At 40.3% G+C, this 22,590-nt stretch overlaps 1 protein-coding gene across 3 annotated transcripts in view; it reads right to left on the reverse strand.

The window, feature by feature from the left end:
- The window catches only part of zgc:63587 (uncharacterized protein LOC393431 homolog), a 218,400-nt gene that overhangs the window by 85,187 nt on the left and 110,623 nt on the right, over positions 1-22,590 (reverse strand). For all 3 annotated transcript variants that reach the window (XM_063040895.1, XM_063040896.1, XM_063040897.1), the window contains 2 exons: positions 11,244-11,345; positions 8,409-8,554 (listed from right to left, as the gene is read on the reverse strand). In XM_063040895.1, the coding sequence (XP_062896965.1) occupies positions 8,409-8,554; positions 11,244-11,345 (248 nt within the window). The remainder of the gene's footprint in view (positions 1-8,408; positions 8,555-11,243; positions 11,346-22,590) is intronic.

Consider the following 22,590-nt stretch of genomic DNA (forward strand, 5'->3'; position numbering starts at 1 on the left):
AAGTGAATTGGACAAATGCCAAGTGAAGAAGTGGTTTTGTGACTAACAGTGGAATCAATTATCTTTTTGAATAATGCTATATCATTCTACAATTCATTCATCAATGCCTTTTCTGTTCTCTTTAACTCCAGCCTGCACACCACTTAACAGCTGCATGAATGATTAATACCTGAGAGTCACCTTCCCTCCTAAGAAGAAACATAAGAAGTAGGTGCAGGAGTAGGCCATCTAGCCCACTGAGCCTGCTCTGCCATTCAGTAAAATCATGGCTGATCTGGCACGGACTCAGCTCTAATTACCTGCCCTTTCCCCACACTGCTTAATTGCCGTTTTATGCAGAAATCTGTCTGTGCCTCAATATATTTAATGAGGTAGTCTCTGCTGCTTCCCTAGGCAGAAAATTCTACAGATTCACTACTCTCTAGGAAAAGCAGCTTCTCTTTATCTTTGTCCTAAATCTGTTCCCCGAATATTGAGACTATATCCCTTTGCTCTAGCCTAGTAGATACAACTTTTTTGCCTCGATATTACCTACACTTCTCATATTTTTATGTTTCGATAGGGAATCCTGCTGGCTTATCTTCTCCTTGCCCAACCCCTCAAACCTCCATCTCTCTCCCAATGAGAGTAGACCATAGGCTTCTCATGCAAGGGCAGGGGTTATGGGAGATACAGTGATGTTGGCAAAATTGGAAGAATCAACTGCAACAGAGAAAAGGGAACAGCTTACAGAGAAGGTCACCTACTTACACAGATGGCCAATTGGATTGACAGAACATTGTTGGCAAAACAGCTTGAAGAATAGGATTAGTTCTCATTTATAAGAATATCATGAAGAATGCCTGAGACCAGGAGTTGGCATGACTTTAAACAAGAGTTCAGGTGGTTATTGAAGTTTAGCTTGCTGGCCCATGACATTGAGGTAGCAGCTCAACAATTTGTTGATATTTTAATATTAAGTTCATGAGCTCCTCAGAGGTAAATAAAGAGAAGGGAGTGCAGATACATTTAAGGATATACAATCAATCAATCTGCTGGAAGAACTCAGCAGGTCAACTAAGGCTGCTCGACCCACTGAGCTTGTCTAATAGATTGCTTATTGCTACAGACTCTTCTAGTTTCATCCATCTACGTATAAAGATGCTGCTGGTAGTAGTAGTAGTAGTAGTAGTGGGGAAAAAGTCAGGATTTTCTTTGCATTAGGATGTTTCTGGAGCAGCAAACAGATCTGCAGAGAACAATAAGGTGATGCTTAGAAATGCTTATGCTAGGTTTGGCAATTAAATTATCGACCATAAAAGGAACGGGATACTGATACAACCTTAACTGCACATATTATCTATAATTCAGGAATTCACCCTCTCGAGCTTTACAAAATCCAAAATTAAGGGGACAAAATGAGGTCAATGCAACAAGCAAAATAATACTAATGGTCCTGTTGAATTACTTTCAGAATTTGGCAGTTTTCAAACATGGCAGATAGACATATGTAGTTTCAGCAAAGGAAATTATATGACAAGAAGCATTAAAGAATTTTGTGCAAAGGTTTGGAATTAACGCAAAGAACTCTTTGTTGGAAACCTTTAAATGGATGAGCTATATTATGATTTGATCACATACATGAAAAATACAGCATACATACACAAGACACAAAATCAGACTATCAGCTATCTTTTTCAACATATTTCATTATTTAACAAGCAGAAGGAAAAAACTGGCTCAAGATGAGTAACCTAATGCATGCAAGTCAGTAACATCTAAAGATGTGAGAAAACAAGTGGGAGAGAGTTCCTTGAAAAGATTTGGCAGAGAGACTAAAGTGATGAATGCAAATAGTCAAGAAAACCTCACAAAACAAGCCTTTAACTAAACTAAATGGATTATAGAACATTACTCAGACAAAAAGTAAAAAGACAGCAATAATGGAAAAACATTTAATAATATGATGAATAACATGACTAATGTGACACAAATGAACTGCACCTCTTAAATGACCTTAGAGCCACTCAACACACAAAATGCTAGAGAGGCTCAGCAAGCCTGGCAACATCTATGGAAAAGAGTATACAGTCAACTTTTCAGCCCAAGACCCTTCATCAGAAAAAAGATGAGGAGTCAGAGTAAGAAAGCGGGGGGCGGGGGGGAGGAAGAACTACAAGGTGACAGGTGAAACTGGGGGGCAAGGGGCAGGTAAGGGGTGAAGTAAAGAGCTGAGACATTGGTAGGTGAAAGAGATACAGGGCTGGAGAAGGGGAAATCTGATAGGAGAGGACAGAAGGCCATGGAAGAAAGAAAAGGGGGAGGAGCACCAGAGGGAGTAAGGTGATAGGAAGATAAGGAGATACAGTGAGAGGAAAATGGGAATATGAAATGAGGAATGGTGAGGTGGGGGGGGGGGCACTACCAGAAGTTGAGGAACTCAGTGTTCATGCCATCAGGTTGGAGCCTAACCATACGGAATACAAGGTGTTGCTCCTCCAACCTGAACGTGGCCTCATTGTGACAGCAGAGACCATGGACTGACATGTCCGAATGGGAATGGGAAGTGGAATTAAAATGGGTGGCAACTGGGAGACCCCACATTTTCTGGCAGACAGAGCACAGGCGCTTGACAAAGCAGTCTCCCAATCTGCGTCGGCTCTCACCGATATACAGGAGGTCACACTGGGAGCACCAGATATAGCAGATGACCCCAAAAGACTCACAGGTGAAGTAATACCTTTTGTTTCCATTGCACAATTTCACCTTTTCTCTCAATACAATAGGAAGGGTCAAAACAGAGTACATAAAATGTGTCTATAGAAGTTGCCGCTTTTTGATTTGCAAGTACATACACAAATAATTCGACACACAGAACCACTAAGGTTTGGCACTGTATGGGATAGGCAACAATGATTCATATAAATTACCCAACAAACTTCCCTGCCATTGCCAACTAATTAGCAGCACACAGTGATAAAATAAAATGGGAATGACAACCAGCAGTAATGAAAAAATACCTAACATCTCTATTGACACTTGAGAATCATGAGACAAAAAGAGATGCCTCTTAATAATGAAGAGTTATTAGAGGGAACAAAACTTGCTCAGAATCTACCTTTGAAAGAGAGAGACAGAGGTACTGTGGTAAGAGAATTCTTGGGCATACAGTTCACCAAGATCAAGACATGATCCAGAAGAGGCCAAACCAGAGAAACAGACCAAGTCCCCTCAGTTCAAGCCTGAACAGACCATCAGAACCCATCTGTAGTACCGCTAATTAATCCCATATTCTCATCAATTTCCACCACACTACCTTTCCAGTGGCTTTGGGATCACCTGGTGAAGGAAGCCATTGAAATAAAACTAGAGAAAAAGAATTTTAATAAAGACAAAGGTCTCACTTTAAGTAAGAACTGGAATGTAACTGTAAACAAGGTGGGACAGTGGAAACTTGATTAGTTAGTCCTCATCCAATCAGGAGAGACAGATGATGCGGGGTGGGGGGGCAGGGGTATATATACCACTGGGCTAGACATGCCTAGGCATCATCACTGATGAAGATGGCAAAATTTGTCATCAAAACGTCAGTTAAAATCAATAACTGTACCTGGCTGGAAGCCCAAGAAGAGTTTATTCGAATAGAACAGTCATTTCTGGACATCTGCTTCAAAATAGGCAACAACAATATGGAGCATCAAGGGATAGTTGAGATGGGAAGTTCGGTGAAAATATGGCGTCTCTGAGTCAGCCCTAAACTTAACAGGTAGAAATCACAGCTTGACCAAGACAACATGGCACAGTAGACTTGAATTACACAAAGGCAGCAGCAGGGTTGAAGGTGAAAAAATTCGACTCTGACAAATTCCAAAACTTCAGTGATATAGTCAATCTCTTCTAAGGAACTCAGTGTTCATGCCATCAGGTTGGAGCCTAACCATACGGAATACAAGGTGTTGCTCCTCCAACCTGAACGTGGCCTCATTGCGACAGCAGAGACCATGGACTGACATGTCCGAATGGGAATGGGAAGTGGAATTAAAATGGGTGGCAACTGGGAGACCCCACATTTTCTGGCAGACAGAGCACAGGCGCTTGACAAAGCAGTCTCCCAATCTGCGTCGGCTCTCACCGATATACAGGAGGTCACACTGGGAGCACCAGATATAGCAGATGACCCCAAAAGACTCACAGGTGAAGTAATACCTTTTGTTTCCATTGCACAATTTCACCTTTTCTCTCAATACAATAGGAAGGGTCAAAACAGAGTACGTAAGATGTGTCTATAGAAGTTGCCGCTTTTTGATTTGCAAGTACATACACAAATAATTCTTAACACAAATATGTACAAGTTTTAAATTCCAATCAAACCTAACAAAACGTGTAAAGAGCAAGCAGACAACTCACTCAAGTTCAACTCTTATGTCTTATGGTCCAAATTCCATGTAACTGCATAATTACATTCAGAACCAGAGTTCAAGATTTTCTTGGGTTAGGTTGATTAGATTTCTGAACGTTCTTCAGTGCAACGTAGAAAACCTACAGCACAATACAAGCCCTTCAGCCCACAAAGTTGTGCTGAACATGTCCCTACCTTAGCAATTACTAGGTTTACCTTTTGCCCTCTATTTTTCTAAGCTCCATGTACCTATTCAAAAGCCTCTTAAAATACCCTATCGTATCCGCCTCCACCACTGTTGCGGGCAGCCCATTTCATGCACTCACCACTCTGAGTAAAAAACTTATCCCTGACATCTCCTCTGCACCTACTCCCCAGCACCTTAAACCTGTGTCCTCTTGTGGCAACCATTTCAGCCCTGGGAAAAGCCTCTGACTATCCACACGATCAATGCCACTCATCATCTTATACAGGTTTCCCCCACCATCTGAAGGTAGAGCGTTCCTATGAAACAGTTTGTAAGTCGGAATGTCGTAAAGTGAAGAAGCAATTACCATTTATTTATATGGGAAAATTTTGTGAGCCAAAAATAACCTGCCAGATCATGCCAAATAACACATAAAACCTAAAATAACAATAACATATAGTAAAAGCAGGAATGATATGATAAATACACAGTCTATATGAGGTAGGAATACTTTTCTACAATCATTGCCGCACTGTCCTCGGTAGCGAATATCTCGTGGAAGCGCTCTCTGCAGAAACACTCTCTCCAGTAACCTTTTAAGCTATGAAGCTGCCAAATCATACCAAGTAACACATAAAAATACACAGCTATATAAAGTAGAAATAATGTATGTACAGTGTAGTATCACTTATGGGAATCTGGAAGACAGCGCTGAGCACACTGATGTTAGGCTGTGGTAGGCTGAGTCGTCGGAGGTTGGGGTTGTGCAGTGGCCCCCACCCTCCAGGCATTGAACCGATACCGATCTGCGAAGAATGCAGAGGTACAGCAGTGGCCGGAACGCGCCCAGCACATCTTTAAGAAAAAAGCCAAAATAAACAAGCTAATTAATTAGGTGCCGCCCGGCACGTAAATGTTGGCCCAGAACAGAGGCGACACAATTGGCAATCGCCTCTGATCTGGGCCCACGCTTACCTGCCGGGCAGCACCTAATTAATTAGCTTGTTTATTTCGGATTCTTTCTTAAAGATGTGCTGGGTGTGTCCCGGCTACCGCTGCATTCTCCACAGCAATATATCGGTCCGCGGCCCGGGGGCTGGGGTGTCATCAGGGCAGGCAGGTCATCTTCTTCTATGTCTGCATACCTCGATGTCGAAGGTCGAGGTTCGTCGTCTGCTGTGGCTGATGTGGAAGGCTTGAAAAACGACAGAATGCTTGACTGCTAGCCTCGCGCATTTTTCTATCATCTCATGCAGTTGCTTCACCTTCAGTTCCTGGATGACTTCACTTTCGGTCCGTTCACTACTGCATTCGGTTTCGATTGTTATCCTTTCCTCTTCCAATTGCATCAGCTCTTCATCTATCAATTCTTGGTTATGGGATGCCAAAACCTCTTCAACATCATCTTCGTCAACTTCCACAAGCCGAACTCACTTTGTCCTTACTTCATTCACCACGATCAAAACGCTTAAATTATGTCTAGTTTTACGCTAAGTGTAACACCCTTACGAGCTCTTTTAGGCTTTTCCAATACCTTAGAACTCATCTTGCAAACGGCTGCTCACAGGCACATGTTTCAGCAATGCCACCAAGAATGCCATTCCGGGGGATGAGCGGCTGCTCGGGGCGCGCGCTGCCTTTTTTTGTAACAGTGAAAACACTTTCTGTTAGCGAAAACAGGTAACTAATGTAGGTCTTTCGTAACAGCGAGGTGTCGTAAAGCGAACGTTCGAAAAGCGGGGTACACCTGTACACCTCTATCAGGTCACCTCTCATCCTCCGTCGCTCCAAGGAGAAAAGGCCGAGTTCTCTCAGCCTATTCTCAGAAGGCATGCTCCCCAATCCAGGCAACATCCTTGTAAATCTCCTCTGCACCTTTTCTATGGCTTTCACATCCTTCCTGTAGTGGGGAGACCAGAACTGAGCACAGTACTCCAAGTGGGGTCTGACCAGGGTCCTATACAGCTGCAACATTGTCTCTCAGTTCCTAAATTCAATTCCACGACTGATGAAGGCCAATACACCGTATGCCTTCTTAACCACAGAGTCAACCCGTGCAGCTGCTCTGTACATCCTATGGACTTGGACCCCAAGATCCCTCTGATCCTCCACACTGCCAAGAGGCTTACCATTAATACTATATTCTGCCATCATATTTGACCTTACCAAAATGAACCATTTCACACTTATCTGGGTTGAACTCCTCCTGCCACTTCTCAGCCCACTTTTGCAACCTACGTCCCACTGTAACCTCTGACAGCCCTCCACACTATCCACAACACCTCCAACCTTTGTGCCATCAGCAAACTTACTAACCCATCCCTCCACTTCCTCATCCAGGTCATTCATAAAAATCACGAAGAGTAAGGGTCCCAGAACAGATCCCTAAGGCACTCCACTGGTCACCGACCTCCATGCAGAATATGACCCGTCTGCAACCACTGTTTGCCTTCTGTGGGCAAGCCATTTCTGGATCTACAAAGTAATGTCCCCTTGGAACCCATGCCTCCTTACTTTCTCAATAAGCCTTCCATGGAGTACCTTATCAAATGCCTTGCTGAAATCCATATACACAACATCTACTGCTCTTCCATCATCAATGTGTTTAGTCACATCCTCAAAAACTTCAGTCAGGCTCATAAGGCACGACCTGCCCTTGACAAAGCCATGCTGACTATTCCTAATCATATTGTACCTCTCCAAACGTTCATAAATCCTGGCTCAAAGGATCTTCTCCATTAACTTACCAACCACTGAGGTAAGACTCACTGATCTATAATTTCATGGGCTATCTCTACTCCCTTTCTTGAATAAAGGAACAACATCTGCAACCCTCCAATCCTCCAGAACCTCTCCCGTTCTCATTGATGATGCAAAGATCATTGCCAGAGGCTCAGTAATCTCCTCCCTCACCTCCCACAGTAGCCTGGGGTACATCTCATCTGGTCCCGGCGACTTATCCAACTTGATGTTTTCCAAAAACTCCAGTACATCCTCTTCTTTAATATCTACATGCTCAAACTTTTCAGTCTGCTGCAAGTCATCACTACAATCACCAAGATCCTTTTCCATAGTGAATACTGAAGTAAGTATGAAGTAAAGTATTCATTAAGTACCTCTGCTATTTACTCTGGTTCATTACACACTTTCCCACTGTCACACTTGATAGGTCCTATTCTTTCACGTCTTATCCCCTTGCTCTTCACAAACTTGTAGAATGCCTTGGGGTTTTCCTTAATCCTGCCCGCCAAGGCCTTCTCATGGCCCCTTCTGGCTCTCCTAATTTCCTTCTTAAGCTCCTTCCTATTAGCCTTATAATCTTTTAGATCTCTAACATTACCTAGCTCTCTCAATATATTGGGTTTATGACAATTAATTAAACAGGGTTGCCTAAATTCCATAATTAGATGGATACAAGAATCACAGAGAATTCAGCAGCCACTGAAGTGAAATTTATTACCAAAATACCTGAATCATTACACTATGCTATACCTTTCTCTCTCCATTATCCAACTACATTAAAATAATTTATTTAATAGGAACAAGACGATATTTTTGTATCATAAGCATTCACTTTAGAACCTGTGGGTGTTGTTACAATGAACAAGTCAACAAATCACTCAAAGACTTCTTACCAAAGCCTGTCCATGGGTAACCAGCATCCTAGATGGCTACACAGTAGTGCTTCAATGTAGCAAGCCTTCCTGTTCCAGCAGTATCTTACGTTCAATGAAATATGCACATTTGGCTGCCATACAAGTTTAAGGAAGCTCTATTAGCTGTACTGGTTTTGCACATTATCGTATGCCAGTTTGGTGCTTCACCACATACTAGGATACTTACACCAGCATTGTGCGTAGCTTGAGGAAATCATTATGTTCTGGATTCTCCACTTCAACCACACCCCATGGGTACAAGCGACCTCTGATCTTTTTGCCTTTCACCTCAATCAGTTGGTTGGACCCAATCACAGCAAAGGGAACACTAGCCTAGGAGCAAAAGGAAATTTGGATCCGAATGACACAACAACAAGAATAGATTTACTGCTAAGATTTGTTCCTTAATCTTAATTGTACAATCCCTTTTATTGTTGATAGATTTTGCTGGGCAATCTTAGTTTTAATCAGTTATAACAGTGGATTCTAACTACCATTAGTGCAATGAACTGTCTTGTGATAAAACAGCACCTTTGGTTCTCGATTCCTTAATTGGGAAATACTACTACTTTTCTACTGTATCAATTCCTTTGACCATCTTATACATTTCTTTTAGAATATATACAATTGCAAAAAAAGTGTGTGAGCCCTTTGTAATTACCTGGTTTTCTACATTAATTACTCATAAAATGTGGTCTGATCTTCATCTAAGTCACAATAATACAATATAACCTGCCTGTACTAATACAAACTACTGTACTTCTTGTATCTTTATTAAGCACATTGGTTAATCATTCACAATCCAGGAGAAAGTATGTGAACCCTTGTATTTAATAACTGGTAGAACCCCTTTTAGATAGATAGATTATTGATCCCAAAGGAAATTTCAGCATTACATATGCACAGATAGATATACAAATATTAGAAGAAAGAATAAAAAAAAAGTTACCTCAAACAGTCTAACAGGAGGGAGTCATCACTTCCCCAGCTATAGATTGACTCCATTATAGAGCCTGCTGGCCAGGGATAAGAATGACCTTATATAGCGCTCTTTGGAGCAGCGCAGTTGTCTTAGGCTATTATTAGAAGCGCTCCTCTGTTCAGCCAAGGTGGCACACAGAGAGTGAGAAACATTGTCCAGAACTACCAGGATTTTTCGTAGGGTCCTTTGTTCTATCGCAGTCTCCGGTATGTCCAGTTTGACTCCAATAATAGAGCCAGCCTTTCTAATCAGCAATAACCTCCACGAAACATTTCCTGTAGCTGTTGATGAGACTTGCACAACAGCGAGGAGGAATTTTAGACCCTTCTTCCACACAAAACTGTCTCCGTTCAATGTTTGTGGGATACCTTTCATGAACAGCCATCTTCAGGTCATACTACAGCATCTCAATTGGGTTAAGGTCTGGACTCTGACTTGGCTATTCCAAAACACAAATTTTCTTCTTTTTTAAACCATTCTGTTGTTGCTTTACTCTTGTGTTTCAGATCATTGTCTTATGCATCATTCAACTTCTATTAAGCTCCCGGTGACAGACCACTACCCTGACATTCTCCTGTAAAATGTCGATACAATTTTGAATTCATTGCTCCCTCAATGATTACAAGCTACCAAACCCTGAGGCAGCAAAGCAGCCCCAAACCATGATGCCCCTTATACCATGCTTCTCAGATGGGATGAGGTTTTGGTGTTGGTCTGCAGTACCCTTTTTCCTCCAAACATAGCAGTGTGCATTTCTACCAAAAATGTCAACTTTTATCTCATCTGTCCACAGAACATTGCCTCAGAAGTTTTGTGGAGCAGCCAGTGGGTCTTTTGCAAACTTGAGACATGCAGCAGTGTTTTTTTTTTGGAATACAGTGGTTTCTTCTGAGGTGTCCTTCCACGAACACCAGTCCTGTTCAGTGTTTTTCTTATAGTGAACACATGAACTGTGAATTTAGCTAGTCCTGGAGATTTCTGCAGGTCTTTCACTGTTACCCTTGCATTCTTTTTCACCTTCAGCATTGCACATTGTACTCTTGGTGTGATCTTTGCAGAATACCCACTCCTAGGGAGAGTAGCAACAGTACTAAATATCCTCCATTTGTAGACAATTTCTTTTTGTGGATGAACATTCAGGTCTTTAGAAATTCTTTTGTAGCCTTTTCCAGCTTAATGCATCTCTACAATTCTTCTACTTAGGTTGTCTGAAAGTTGTTTTGATCGAGGCATAGTGCACATAAACAAATATTTCTTGAGAGAAGCAGGCTGTGTCAGTAACCTGACTTTGTGTCTCTTTTTTAATAGGACAGGGCACCTCTACCTCCCAAACCTCCAATCTCATCTCATTGATTGGAATACCTGACTCCAAATAGCTTTTGTAGAAGGCATTACCCCAGAGGTTCACATACTTTTTGAACCTAGACTATGACTGTTTAAAATGTGCACTCGTATTGATGAGAAGTAGTACAATAGTCCGGGTGCTATTCATTTAGGCATATTGCTTTTTGTCTATTATTGTGACTTGGATGAAGAGCAGACCACATTTTATGGATAATTAATGCAGAACACTGGGTAACTGCAAAAGGTTCACAAACTTTTTCTTGCAACTGCACCTATTTAATGCAAACTTTCCATACAATTTAATCACATTAACCTGATCATTTGAATACCAAAGGAAAAATTTAACTTCTAGAAATTGCAGCCCAAACTGAACACAGTACACAAATTGACTTGTGCCAAGCTTTAAGCATCTGTAACATAACTCTCAAATTTCAAAAATAATTGTAAGCATCTGCATAACTCTAAGAGTTAGTTAAATCTAATTTCTCTCTAGAATAAATTACGCACAGGAAATCTGCTTGTCTCATCTTCAGCTTGAACAAAAATGAGTTTCTCAATTTTATCCTTGTATCACATTCTTCATATCTAGTTGGCCCATTCTTCCCACTTCATTATCTCTATTCCATGACCACTCTACTAGAACCTGCTCATTTTAGCAAAATGTTACTAAGTTGCAACCCATTAATGCCTCCTTACCTTTAGAATCATGGTTTGCTCCTTGAACTCCTCGTCCTCATCAGAGTCAGCATCCGGCAGTTGGTAAATTCTGATACCATGCTCAGTGATCTCCTCCAGTATCTAAAGTTAAAAGCCACAATAATTAGGAAACCTATAGTGCAGAAATTAAGAAAAACATTAAAGGTCCAAGTATTTTAAAATCTGAAGTTCGTAATGCAATAAATAAGATGAAGAAAGGAAAGGCAGCAGGTCCTGATGAATTAGTAATAGAACAAATTATCGCCCTTGAAGTTTATAGAATTGAAAAACTTACTGATTTAATCAATGACATTTATGAGACTGGAATAATACCAGAAGAGATGAAAAAATCACTATTTATCATTCTTCCTATGAAGCATGGAACAATAGAATGTAAATTACATAGGACCATAAGTTTAATGAATCATATCACCAAGATACTTCTAAGAATTTTGATGACAAGAGTTAAAAGTAAGATACAAGCTGAAATAGGCAAAGAACAATATGGATTTGTGAAAGACAAAGGTACAAGAAACACGATATTAATGTTAAGGATACTATCAGAACGAGCTATTCAAGTGCAAAAAGATTTTTTTGTTTGTCTTATCGACTACACAAAAGCATTTGATAAAGTGAAGCACAATAAGTTATTTGAAGTATTACAAAAAACTATAGATCTAGATTCGAAAGACCTCCGCCTAATCAGAAATCTGTACTGGGAACAAACTGCCACTGTAAGAATAGATGGAGAAGTGAGTCAGTTCACGAAAATCAAGAGAGGCGTTAGACTAGGGTGTGTTTTCTCCCCTGATTTATTTAATGTGTACAGTGAAACAATACTACAAAAAATAAGAGACATCTTGGGAATCAAAGTTGGTGGTGAAAGCATCAATAATTTCAGATATGCAGATGACACTGTGTTAATTGCAAGTATGGAGGAAGAACTACAGAACTTAATTAATATAATTGCTGAAGAAAGTGCAAAAATGGGTCTATCTATCAATTGCTAAAAGACAGAATGTATGGTGATATCCAAGAAGAAGGAGAATCCTATCTGCAAGCTGAGAATAAACAGGGAAGACATAAAACAAATAAAGAACTTTTGCTACTTAGGAAGCTAGGTGACATCAGATGGCAGGTGCGACTTGGACATCAAAAGAAGAATAGGGATGGCAAAAGACACCTTTACAAGAATGAAGAGTACACGGGCCAACACTAAACTAGGCATGACAACCCACCTCAGAGTACTGAAATGTTACGTTTATCCAATTATGTTATATGGCTCAGAATGTTGGATAATATCTAGTAACATGAGAAAACAAATTGTAACAGCAGAGATGTGGTTTTTGAGGAGGATGCAAAAAATATCACGGCCGAAACCAATATCTAACGAGGATGTCATGAACAGAGCAAACACAAAAAGAGAAATAATGTATGAGATCATGAAAAGGCAACGTAACTTCATTGGACATGCAATTAGGAAAGAGGAGTTAGAATGCACGGTAATTATGGGTAAGATTGAAGGGAAGAAAGCAAGAGGAAGACAAAGACAAATGATGATGGAGACAGCAGGCAGAGAACCGGAAATGAATACCAATGAATTGTTCCACTTGACCCAAAACAGGAGTGTGTGGGCCATGGCAGTCAAAGCTCAAACTGGGCATGGCACCTGATGATGATGATGATAGTGCAGAACATGATATTATAAACATTGTAGGATTTTATATTTTTTGGTTAAAGACTGAAGAATACAATTGAATTGTAGAATTATTTGTTATCAAGCTGGAAAAGGCAAGCAAGGTAGCAAGATAACATAAATATACAATAGAATGAACTATTTGGCCCAATTTTTTTAAAAGGGGTTTACAATTAGACTTCATTTCCAGTTTATTGCTTATTTATTATTTCTTTCTTTTCGTATTTCCCATTTGCTTTCTTTTGCACACTGGCTGAACGCCCAAGATGGTGCAGTGTTTCACTGATTCTATTATGGATTTATTGAGTAAAATGATTTTCAGGGTTGCATATGGTAGCATATACATACTTTTAAAAAAGAGCCACTACCATCTTGTCAACTCTCTTCTCTGCCTTGGGAAAATAACTTCCTTCATTTAGGCACCAAATCAAAGTCTCTGATAGCATATCAAACCTACTTCCATCACTTTCTCAAATATGGTGGTCAAAGTCAAAATGAAATTTATTACCACGAGCACAAGTCCATGTATATACAGGTGCAATGAGAAACTTGTATACAGCAGCATCACAGGTACACAAGTGATTTTAACCTGATAAAGGGTTGATTGAATAGCTACTAAGTTAATAGAAAACAGACTATTTTCGTGGAATTCACTTCCAATTTAACAGAGGTAGCATGAGAAGTGGGTGACCAATTCCAAACTCCAGACTAGTGATTCAAATAATTTAATTCAAGTGCATTTCACTTTAATAAAATTCCTTATTTTTGAAAATATCTGGCCAAGTTGTTCTGTCTTTGGGAAACTTGCCACATAAAAGGAACCAAAAGGAAGGCTGAAATTATAAATGCTTTGATGCTTGTGCAGTGAAAGAAAAACATTGTCGTCATAGACAACAAGCCTACCTCTGTATTCCCTCCAATGTGAACCTTCTTCATTTCCCATACTTACCCAACATACCTCGGCCTCTCTCAATCATACTTCCCGATTCTTCCCACACCTGACATCCACCCAAGCCTCTCCTTCCCAAATCTCTTCTAGATGCACCTGCTCTCAGCTCAACTAAGAAAGAAATGCTGCAGATTTTTATTCCAATCAGAAACCCTTCTTATCAACTGATTTTTTTCTTGGTACATTTGCCAATTAATAAAGACGGCCTAAAATTTTAAAAGCTAGAGCTGGGTGGGTGGAGGCTGTGATCCAAGAAAATGGCTTGCATCACAATTTTCCATAACATAATAGGTGTGTTACGTGTGCAAATGTCAAGAAACAGAAGTTGTACAAAATAGATGAGCTATCTATATAAACTTAAACTTACTGAGTACAGGTTTTTGAGAAGTGATTTGTGAATTCTATAAAAGCAAATTTCCATTTCGAAATTTTAGTCAAAACACCACCAAGATGGTCCACTGAAGTCATGGCTTACACCTGGTTGCTTCTTTTTTTTTTAAGGTTTGTAGGATGTTTTGGGGGACAGCACAGTGAGTTAGAGGCCAGGTTAGAGTTTAGGGGCAAGGATGAAGGCAAGTTAGAGGTAAGAGTTCAAGTACAGGTCGAATTGCTCCACGATCAAACATCAACGATCCCACAGGTCACATGAATCATCACTGAGAAGACCAGCGATCCCAGAGATTGCACATGAATGTTGTGATAGATACCATAGTTACTCAGACAGAAGACAACTGTATAATCTATTAAAGTCAACTGGCAGATTCAAATTGCAAGCCCAAATCTAAATTAAATGAAATCAAGGACAATAAGCAGCAGGAGTTGATCAGTAGTTGTGTTAAGGCTCAAGTTATTTTTCCCTCTGCTAATTATGCATCTAGCTAATCTTCCTCTCTACATGATTTACACGTGCTGTGAACATGTACTAGGATACCGGACCCCTGCATCGTTCTAAATGATGTTCCTGTACAGATCACACTAGGAACACAGCAAGCTCTGCTAAACACCTAATTTTACAATTAGTAGACCTGTTGAAGACACCACCTAAGGAAAATCAGGGCACCCAGCCCAAGCAAGACCAGATGTCCCTTTATTCACTGTCATTAATTGTGGTGAAACAAACAGTGTTTCTGTTTCCCTTGCTTGGTTTAGTACCAGCTGGTAAAATACTCTATATAGACACTGTGCACAGTCTGTTGCTATTCCACCTCTTGGCTTTGAAACAATTAGATTTGTAGCAGCTCATTTTGACAAACGAGCTTGAGTTCTCAGAGTAAACTGCTTTGCATCTTTCAAAGTTCAATACTAATGCATTTTACGAAATAAAAACCACAGTGTCCGGTCCTTCATTTTAGAACACAAGAACATAAGAAATAGGAGCAGGAGTAAGCCATCTGGCCCATCGAGCCTGTTCCACCATTCAATAAGATCATGGCTGATCTGGCCGTGGACTCATCTCACCTACCTGTCTTTCCCCATAACCCTTAATTCCCCTACTATGTAAAAATCTACCCAACCTTGTCTTAAATATATTTACTGAGGTAGCCGCCACTGCTGCATTGGGCAGAGAATTCCATAGATCCACCACTCTCTGGGAGAAGCAGTTCCTCCTCATCTCCGTCCTAAATCTACTCCCCTGAATCTTAAGGCTATGTCCCCTAGTTCTAGTCTCAAATGGAAACAACTTTCTGCTCTATCTTATCCATCCCTTTCATAATATGATATGTTTCTATAAGATCTCCTCTCATTCTTCTGAATTCGAGTCAGTACCGTCCCATGCGACTCAATCTCTCGTCATAGTCTAACTCCCTCATCTCTGGAATCAACCTGGTGAACCTCCTCTAGCACTGCCTCCAAAGCCAGTATATCCTTCCTCAAGTAAGGAGACCAGAACTGCATGCAGTACTCCAGGTGCAGCCTCACCAGTACTGGAGCATAATCTCCCTGCCGTTAAATTCAATCCCTCTAGCAATGAAGGCCAACATCCCATTTGCCTTCTTGATAGCCTGCTGCACCTGCAAACCAACGTTTTGTGATTCATGCACAAGCTTTCCCCAAGTCTCTCTGCACAGCACCATGCTGCCATTTTTTTACCATTTAAATAGTGATCTGCTCTTTCATTTTTCCTTCCAAAATGGATGACCTCATATTTATCAACATTGTACCAGACCCATGCTGACTCACTTCACCTATCTATATCTCTCTGCAGACTCTCCACATCTTCTGCACAGTTTGCTTTTCCACTCACTTTAGTACCATTAACAAACTTAGATACACAACACACTGTCCCCTCTTCCAGATAATGTATATTGTGAACAGTTGCAGGCTCAGCACCAACCACTGCAGCACACCGCTCACCACTGATTGCCAACTAGAGTAACACTCATATATTTCAACTCTCTGCTTTCTATTAGTTAACCAATCCTCTATCGATGCTAATACATCACCCCCAACTCTATGTATCCTTTTCTTTTTGGTAAGTCTTTTATGAGGCACCTTATTGAATGTCTTCTGGAAATCCAAATAAGTAACGTCCATCTGTTTCCCTTTACCACTGTGCTCATTAAACTCCAGTAAGTTTGTCCAACAGGACCTGCCTTTGCTGAATCCATAATGCGTCAGCCTAATGGATCAATTTCTTTCCAGGTGTCTTGCTATTTCTTCTTTAATGATAGCTTCAAGCACTTTCCCAACTACAGATGTTAAACTATCTAACCTATAAGTTACCTGACTTCTGCCTACGTCCCTTTTTGGACAGTGTCGTGACATTCACAATCTTCCAATCCACTGGGACCTGCCCAGAGTCCAAAGAATTTTGGTAAATTATCACCAAAGCCTCTACCATAACTTCTGCCATTTCTTTCAATACCCTGGGATACATTCCATCAGGGCTAGGGGACTTGTCTATCTTTAGGTCCACAAGTTTGCTCAGCACTAACTCTTTAGTGATGGCTATTGTATCGAGGTCCTCACCTCCCATTGTATCCATATCATCTCTCTTTGGCACGTTAGACATGTCCTCCACCATGAAAACCAACACAAAATAGACATTCAAAGCCTCTGCCATCTCCTCATTACCCAATATCAACTCCCCCTTCTCGTCTTCCAAAGTACCTGGTTTACTTTAGCCACCCTTTTCTGCTTTATATAATTATAGAAACTTTTACTATCCGTTTTTATATTTTGTGCAAGTTTATTTTCATAATCTAGCTTCCCTTTCTTTGTTGCTCACTTAGTGGTTCGTTGTTGCTTTTTAAAGTTTTCCCAATCTTCCAGTTTCCCACTACTCTTGGCAACTTTGTATACACAGGCTTTTAGTTTTATGCCTTCTTTTATTTCTTTAGTTATCCAAGGCTGGCTCTCCCCACTCTTACTGTCCTTGCTTTTAACTGGAATATACTTTTGTTGAGCATTGTGAATAACCTCTTTGAAAGTCTTCCACTGTTCCTCAACTGTCCCACCATATAGCCTTTGTTCCCAGTCTACACTGTCCAAATTCTCCCTCATCCCATTGTAGTCTCCATTGTTTAGGCATAATACACTGGTTTTAGATCAACTATTGCACCCTCCATTTGTATGAGAAACTCAATCATACCGTGATTACTCTTTCTAAGAGGATCCTGAACTACAAGATCACTAACTTTACCTGCCTCATTGCTAAGATAGCACATTATCTTGCAGGTTCAGTAACATGCTGTTCAAGAAAGCCACTGTGAATGCGTTCTATGAAGTCCATAAGATCACAAAGACCATAAGACATAGGAGCACAATTAGGCCATCTGGCCCATCAAGTCTGCTCCACCATTAAATCATGGCTGATCCTTTTTTTCTATCTCCTCCTCAACCTCAGTTCCCAGCCTTCTCCCCGTAACCTTTAATATCATGTCCAATCAAGAACCTATCAATCACCTATCAATCTCTGCCTTAAATACACTCAAATGACCTGGCCCCCACAGCTGCATATGGCAACAATTTCCACAATTCACCAACCTTTGGCTAAAGAAATTTCTCCACATCTCTATTTTGACAGGGCGCCCCTCTATCCTGAAGCTGTGCCCTCTTGCCCTAGACTCTCCCACCATGGGAAACATCCTTTACACATCTACTCTGCCTAGACCTTTCAACATTCAAAAGGTTTCAATGAGATCCACCCCCCCACCATCTTTCTGAATTCCAGCGAGTACAGACCCAGAGCCATCAAATGTTCCTCGTATGATAACCCTTTCATTCCTGGAATCATCCTTGTGAACCTCCTCTGGACCCTCTCCAGTGCCAGCCCATCTTTTCTAAGATGAGGGGCCCCAAACTGTTCACGATACTCAAGGTAAGACCTCACCAGTGCCTTATAAAGCCTCAAGACTGCCTCAACCAACCTGACTCACCCCACCTATGTGCAAGTTCGGAAGTTCCCTTCAATAACTGCTGTTCCATTCTTACATGCCTCAGATATTTCTATGTTTAATGCCTGTGCCACTGTAATATTATTATTCGGTGGCCGATAGACAACTCCCACCAGTGATTCTTTTCCCTTTACTATTCCTAATCTCTACCCAATTGGATTCAACTTCCTGCTCCTTAGATCGTCTCTCACTATGGCCCTGATCTCATCTTTAATTAAGAGCACTACCCCACCTCCCTTCCGTTCCTGCTTCTCCTTCCGTATTACCTGATATCCTCGTAAATTTAATTCTCAATCCTCTCCACCCCACAACAGCCCTTTTGTACTGATTTGTGCCACAAGTTCACTGACCTTGTTTCGAATACTACGGGCATTCAAATAAAGTGCCCTTACACTCATCGTGCTTTTGATGTCTTGTAATCTTTTACTCTTTTGCACTTGACTTTGTTTCACTCCACTTTTACTTTTCTCTTTCTTTTATCTTTTACTTTATCTTTATCCACACTTTTCTCTTTTACTTTATCCATATCTCTCCAATCTACTGCACCCACCCCCCTTATTATTTAGTTTAAAGCCACATCCACAGTCCTAGTTAAGCAATTTGCTAGGAATATGGACAAAATGGATATGCAGATGCAAAGTGGCACCAGAGGCACCCCCACCCCACCTCCCATTTTAAATACGTGCATTTGTGGGCAACGTTTGGTGTTCAGCTTCTTTTGAAAAGTAGCTTTAAAGTATAGGAACAAAAGAAATCACAACTGTGCCAATAAACACAGTGGAACATTTGTAACATAAATTGCAGAACAACACAAAAGAACACACAGACTAGCTTACACAAGAGTAACTTCAAGATCCACTACTGTATCTCTTTAGAAAGATTGTACATGTACATTTCTGCCTTGATGTAAGTCTCCCTACCCCCATATTTAAATACCGTGAGCAATAGTGTAATTCAAACATTTAAAGAGAATCACTATGCTGAAAAAATACTTAAATTGACACTGTAGTTCTGCATGTAATTTAATGCAACTATTTGATTTATTGTGGTGTTATTTCATGCTTGTGGGTAAGGTTTTGAATTGCCCAAGTCACAAAAAGCAAGGGAGCTCCTTGGTTCATCATACTTCAATTGAGGAAAAACCTGAAATTGCCCTACTACACTTTCTACTTTTCTTGGTGAAAGGCTCCAAGGATACATAATCTAGAGGTCTGCATCAATCAGCTGTTGTGACTTACTTTCTCGCATCAAGTCAAAAATTGTCTTTCCCTATTTCTCTTAATTTTCACATTTTCTTTGTTTTATTAATGTTTTAATCTGCTTTTGTCCAGATTAACTTGATTTCTAACCTTTATTACAATCGCACAATTTTCCTTGATTGACCTCTTCTGAATAAAAGGACTATACTCTGAATTTAAAGAATTATGCATGGTAAATTTCATACTCACAATAAATATGTAATCCTATCCTGTACAATACGCTGGAATACATAATAACTAGAACAAAACAGTAAATTATAAACAGGAGAAATGCTGCAGGTGCTGGAAGTCCAAAGTAACACACACAAAATGCTGGAGGAACTCAGCAGGTCAGGTAGTGTCTATGGAAATGAAAAAACAGTTGGTGCTTCGGGCCAAGACCCTTAATCAAGACTAAAACAGTAAGTTGCTTGGTTTATAATTATATTTTCCGAAAAAACATAAAAAGTCACAGATGTAAAATTTAATTTAGTTCACGCTCCATATGTAATAGAGGAATACCACCCTGGCTATCTGAGACTAGACCATGTTGGAAGAGAGGATCTGAAAAGTTAATTAAAAAAAAAACAAAGTACTGAAAAACTGAGCAGTTATCCTCAGTTACACAACTTAACTCCAACAATATGAAATTCAAAAGCTGGAGCAGCTGATCATTCAAAAGTTAAGGAACTCAATATATATTGAGGGCAGTTTCCTATGCAAAACTCTACTTGATCTGTTAGATGCTCTTTTGCAGCCTTGACACATTACCTGCCATCTGCTAGTCTATTTCACAGAGCATTGCAAAGCAATTCAGGGAGTATTACCCATGTTTGTTCCATGTTCTTCTTTGTGAATTTGACCAACTCATTTTATGGTTCTAAAGTACATTTTTATTTTTTGGATCTAAACTAAGCACTTGGCCAGCAACTAAAAATATGACAAATTGTGATCAAGCATCCAATTACAAGTTATTTGAAAACAATAAAGTACACATTTTTAATGTGTTAGGATTACAACAATTGGTCACTTTCTAGCACCAAAATCACAGATAGTACACTCAACATCACTGCTGCTATGACCTAAACCTTTCACAAATTTTAACGCCAAACCCTTGATTACTACTCTGTGTACTACAACTTTTCATACAAGGCTTTCATCAATTTTTTTTTGAAGTCAGAGAAAAGTACACTCAGTGGCCACTTTATTAGCTACACCTGCTTGCTAATGCAAATATCTAATCAGAATGTGGAAGAAAGGCTATCTAGTGACTTTGACCATTGAATGGCTGTTGGTGTCAGACGGGTGGTTTGAGAATCTCAGAATCTGCCAATCTCCTGGGATTTCCACATACAACAAAGAATGGTGCGGGAAAAACATCCAGTGAGCAACAATTCTGTGGGTGAAAATTCCTTGTTAGTGAGAATGGTCAGAGGAGAATAGCCAGACTGGTTCAAGCTGACAGGAAGATGACAGCAAATCAAATAACCACATTTTACAATGGTGGTATGCAGAAAAGCATCTCTGAACACACAGCACATCAAACCTTGAAGTGGATGGACTTCAACAAAGGAGCACACCAGGTCCCACTCCTGTACCCAATAAAATGGCCACTGAGTATACATTACTGGGGCACAAAAACAATGTCAGCAAAGCAAAAAAGCTGTTAATCAACGACAAGAAGAAGCAGCTGAAGGCCAGTGAGCCAGTTCCTCATTAAAGGATTGGAGACGGAGAGGATCGGTAACTTTAAATTCCTTTTATTTATCATATCAGAGGATCTGCCCTGGGACCAGCACACAAGTGCCATCACAAAGAACATCTCTACTATCTTAGAAGTTTAGCACTTCATCTAAAACTGACAAACTGCTACAGATGCACAGAGGAGAATATCCAGATTGGTTTCATCATGGCCATGGTATGGAAACACCAAAGCCCATGAAAGGAAAAGCCTATTAAAAGTAATAGACACAGCTCAGTCTATCACAGGCAAAACCTTCCCCACCACTGAGCACATTTACTGCCACAAGAGGCAACCATCATCAAGGACCCCACCATCCAGAACATGCTTTCCTCTTGTTGCTACTACGAGGTAGGAGATACAAGAGCTACACCACCAGGTTCAGGAACAGGTATTACCTTTCAACCATCAGGCTCCTGAATCGGCCTGGATAACTTCACTCACCTCAACTCTGAATGGATTCCAAAACTTAGGGGAAACCCTTTCAATGACTCTACAACTAATTTTCTCAGTATTATTTGTTATTTTTTAAACAGTTTGACTTCCTTTGCACATTGGTTGTTTGTCAGTCATTCTGTATAGCTTTTCACTGAATCTACTGTCATGTACTGTGAATGCCTATAAGAAAATAAATCTCAGGTAGTATATACAGACACATACATTGATAATATATTTACTTTGAACTTCTGAATATCACCCCTCAAAAAAAATGTCATTAACATCGGTGAGAAAGAGTCGCAATGGACTAATGTTGAATATGTACCTGATTATCATTTCAGAAATAATGCTAAATGTTGCATGAGTGGTGTACCTACTAAATTCAGACTTCTGCCATACTGTTACCAATTGCTAGAGCTATGAAATCACAGACAATTTGCAGATATTTGTAACCTCTCCCTGCTAAAATCTGAGGTTCCCATCCACTTTAAGAAGATTATTATCCTCCTATTACTCAAGGAAAACAAGAGAATATGCCTAAAGAGCTCCACCCAGTGGATCTGATATCTATCATCATGAACTGCTTCAGGAGGCTAAGGCACGGCACACTTTAATTCCAATCTCCTGGACAACCTTGACTCACTGCAATTTGCCTACTGCCAAAACAGCTCTACAATGGACACCATCTCCATGGCTCTACCCTCATCTGTGGAGTACTTGGAAGGTAAAGCCACCTATATCAGACTATTTCTTATTAACTACTGCATGCCTTCAATATTCTACTTCTAAACAAACTCATCACCAAACATCCTCTGCAACTGGATCCTTTACTTGCTGACCAGCAGACCACAATCAGTAAGGATGGGCAACACATCTAACACGATTATT

This window comes from Mobula hypostoma, chromosome 2 (assembly GCF_963921235.1).
Source record: "Mobula hypostoma chromosome 2, sMobHyp1.1, whole genome shotgun sequence".
Taxonomy (NCBI): Eukaryota; Metazoa; Chordata; class Chondrichthyes; order Myliobatiformes; family Myliobatidae; genus Mobula; species Mobula hypostoma.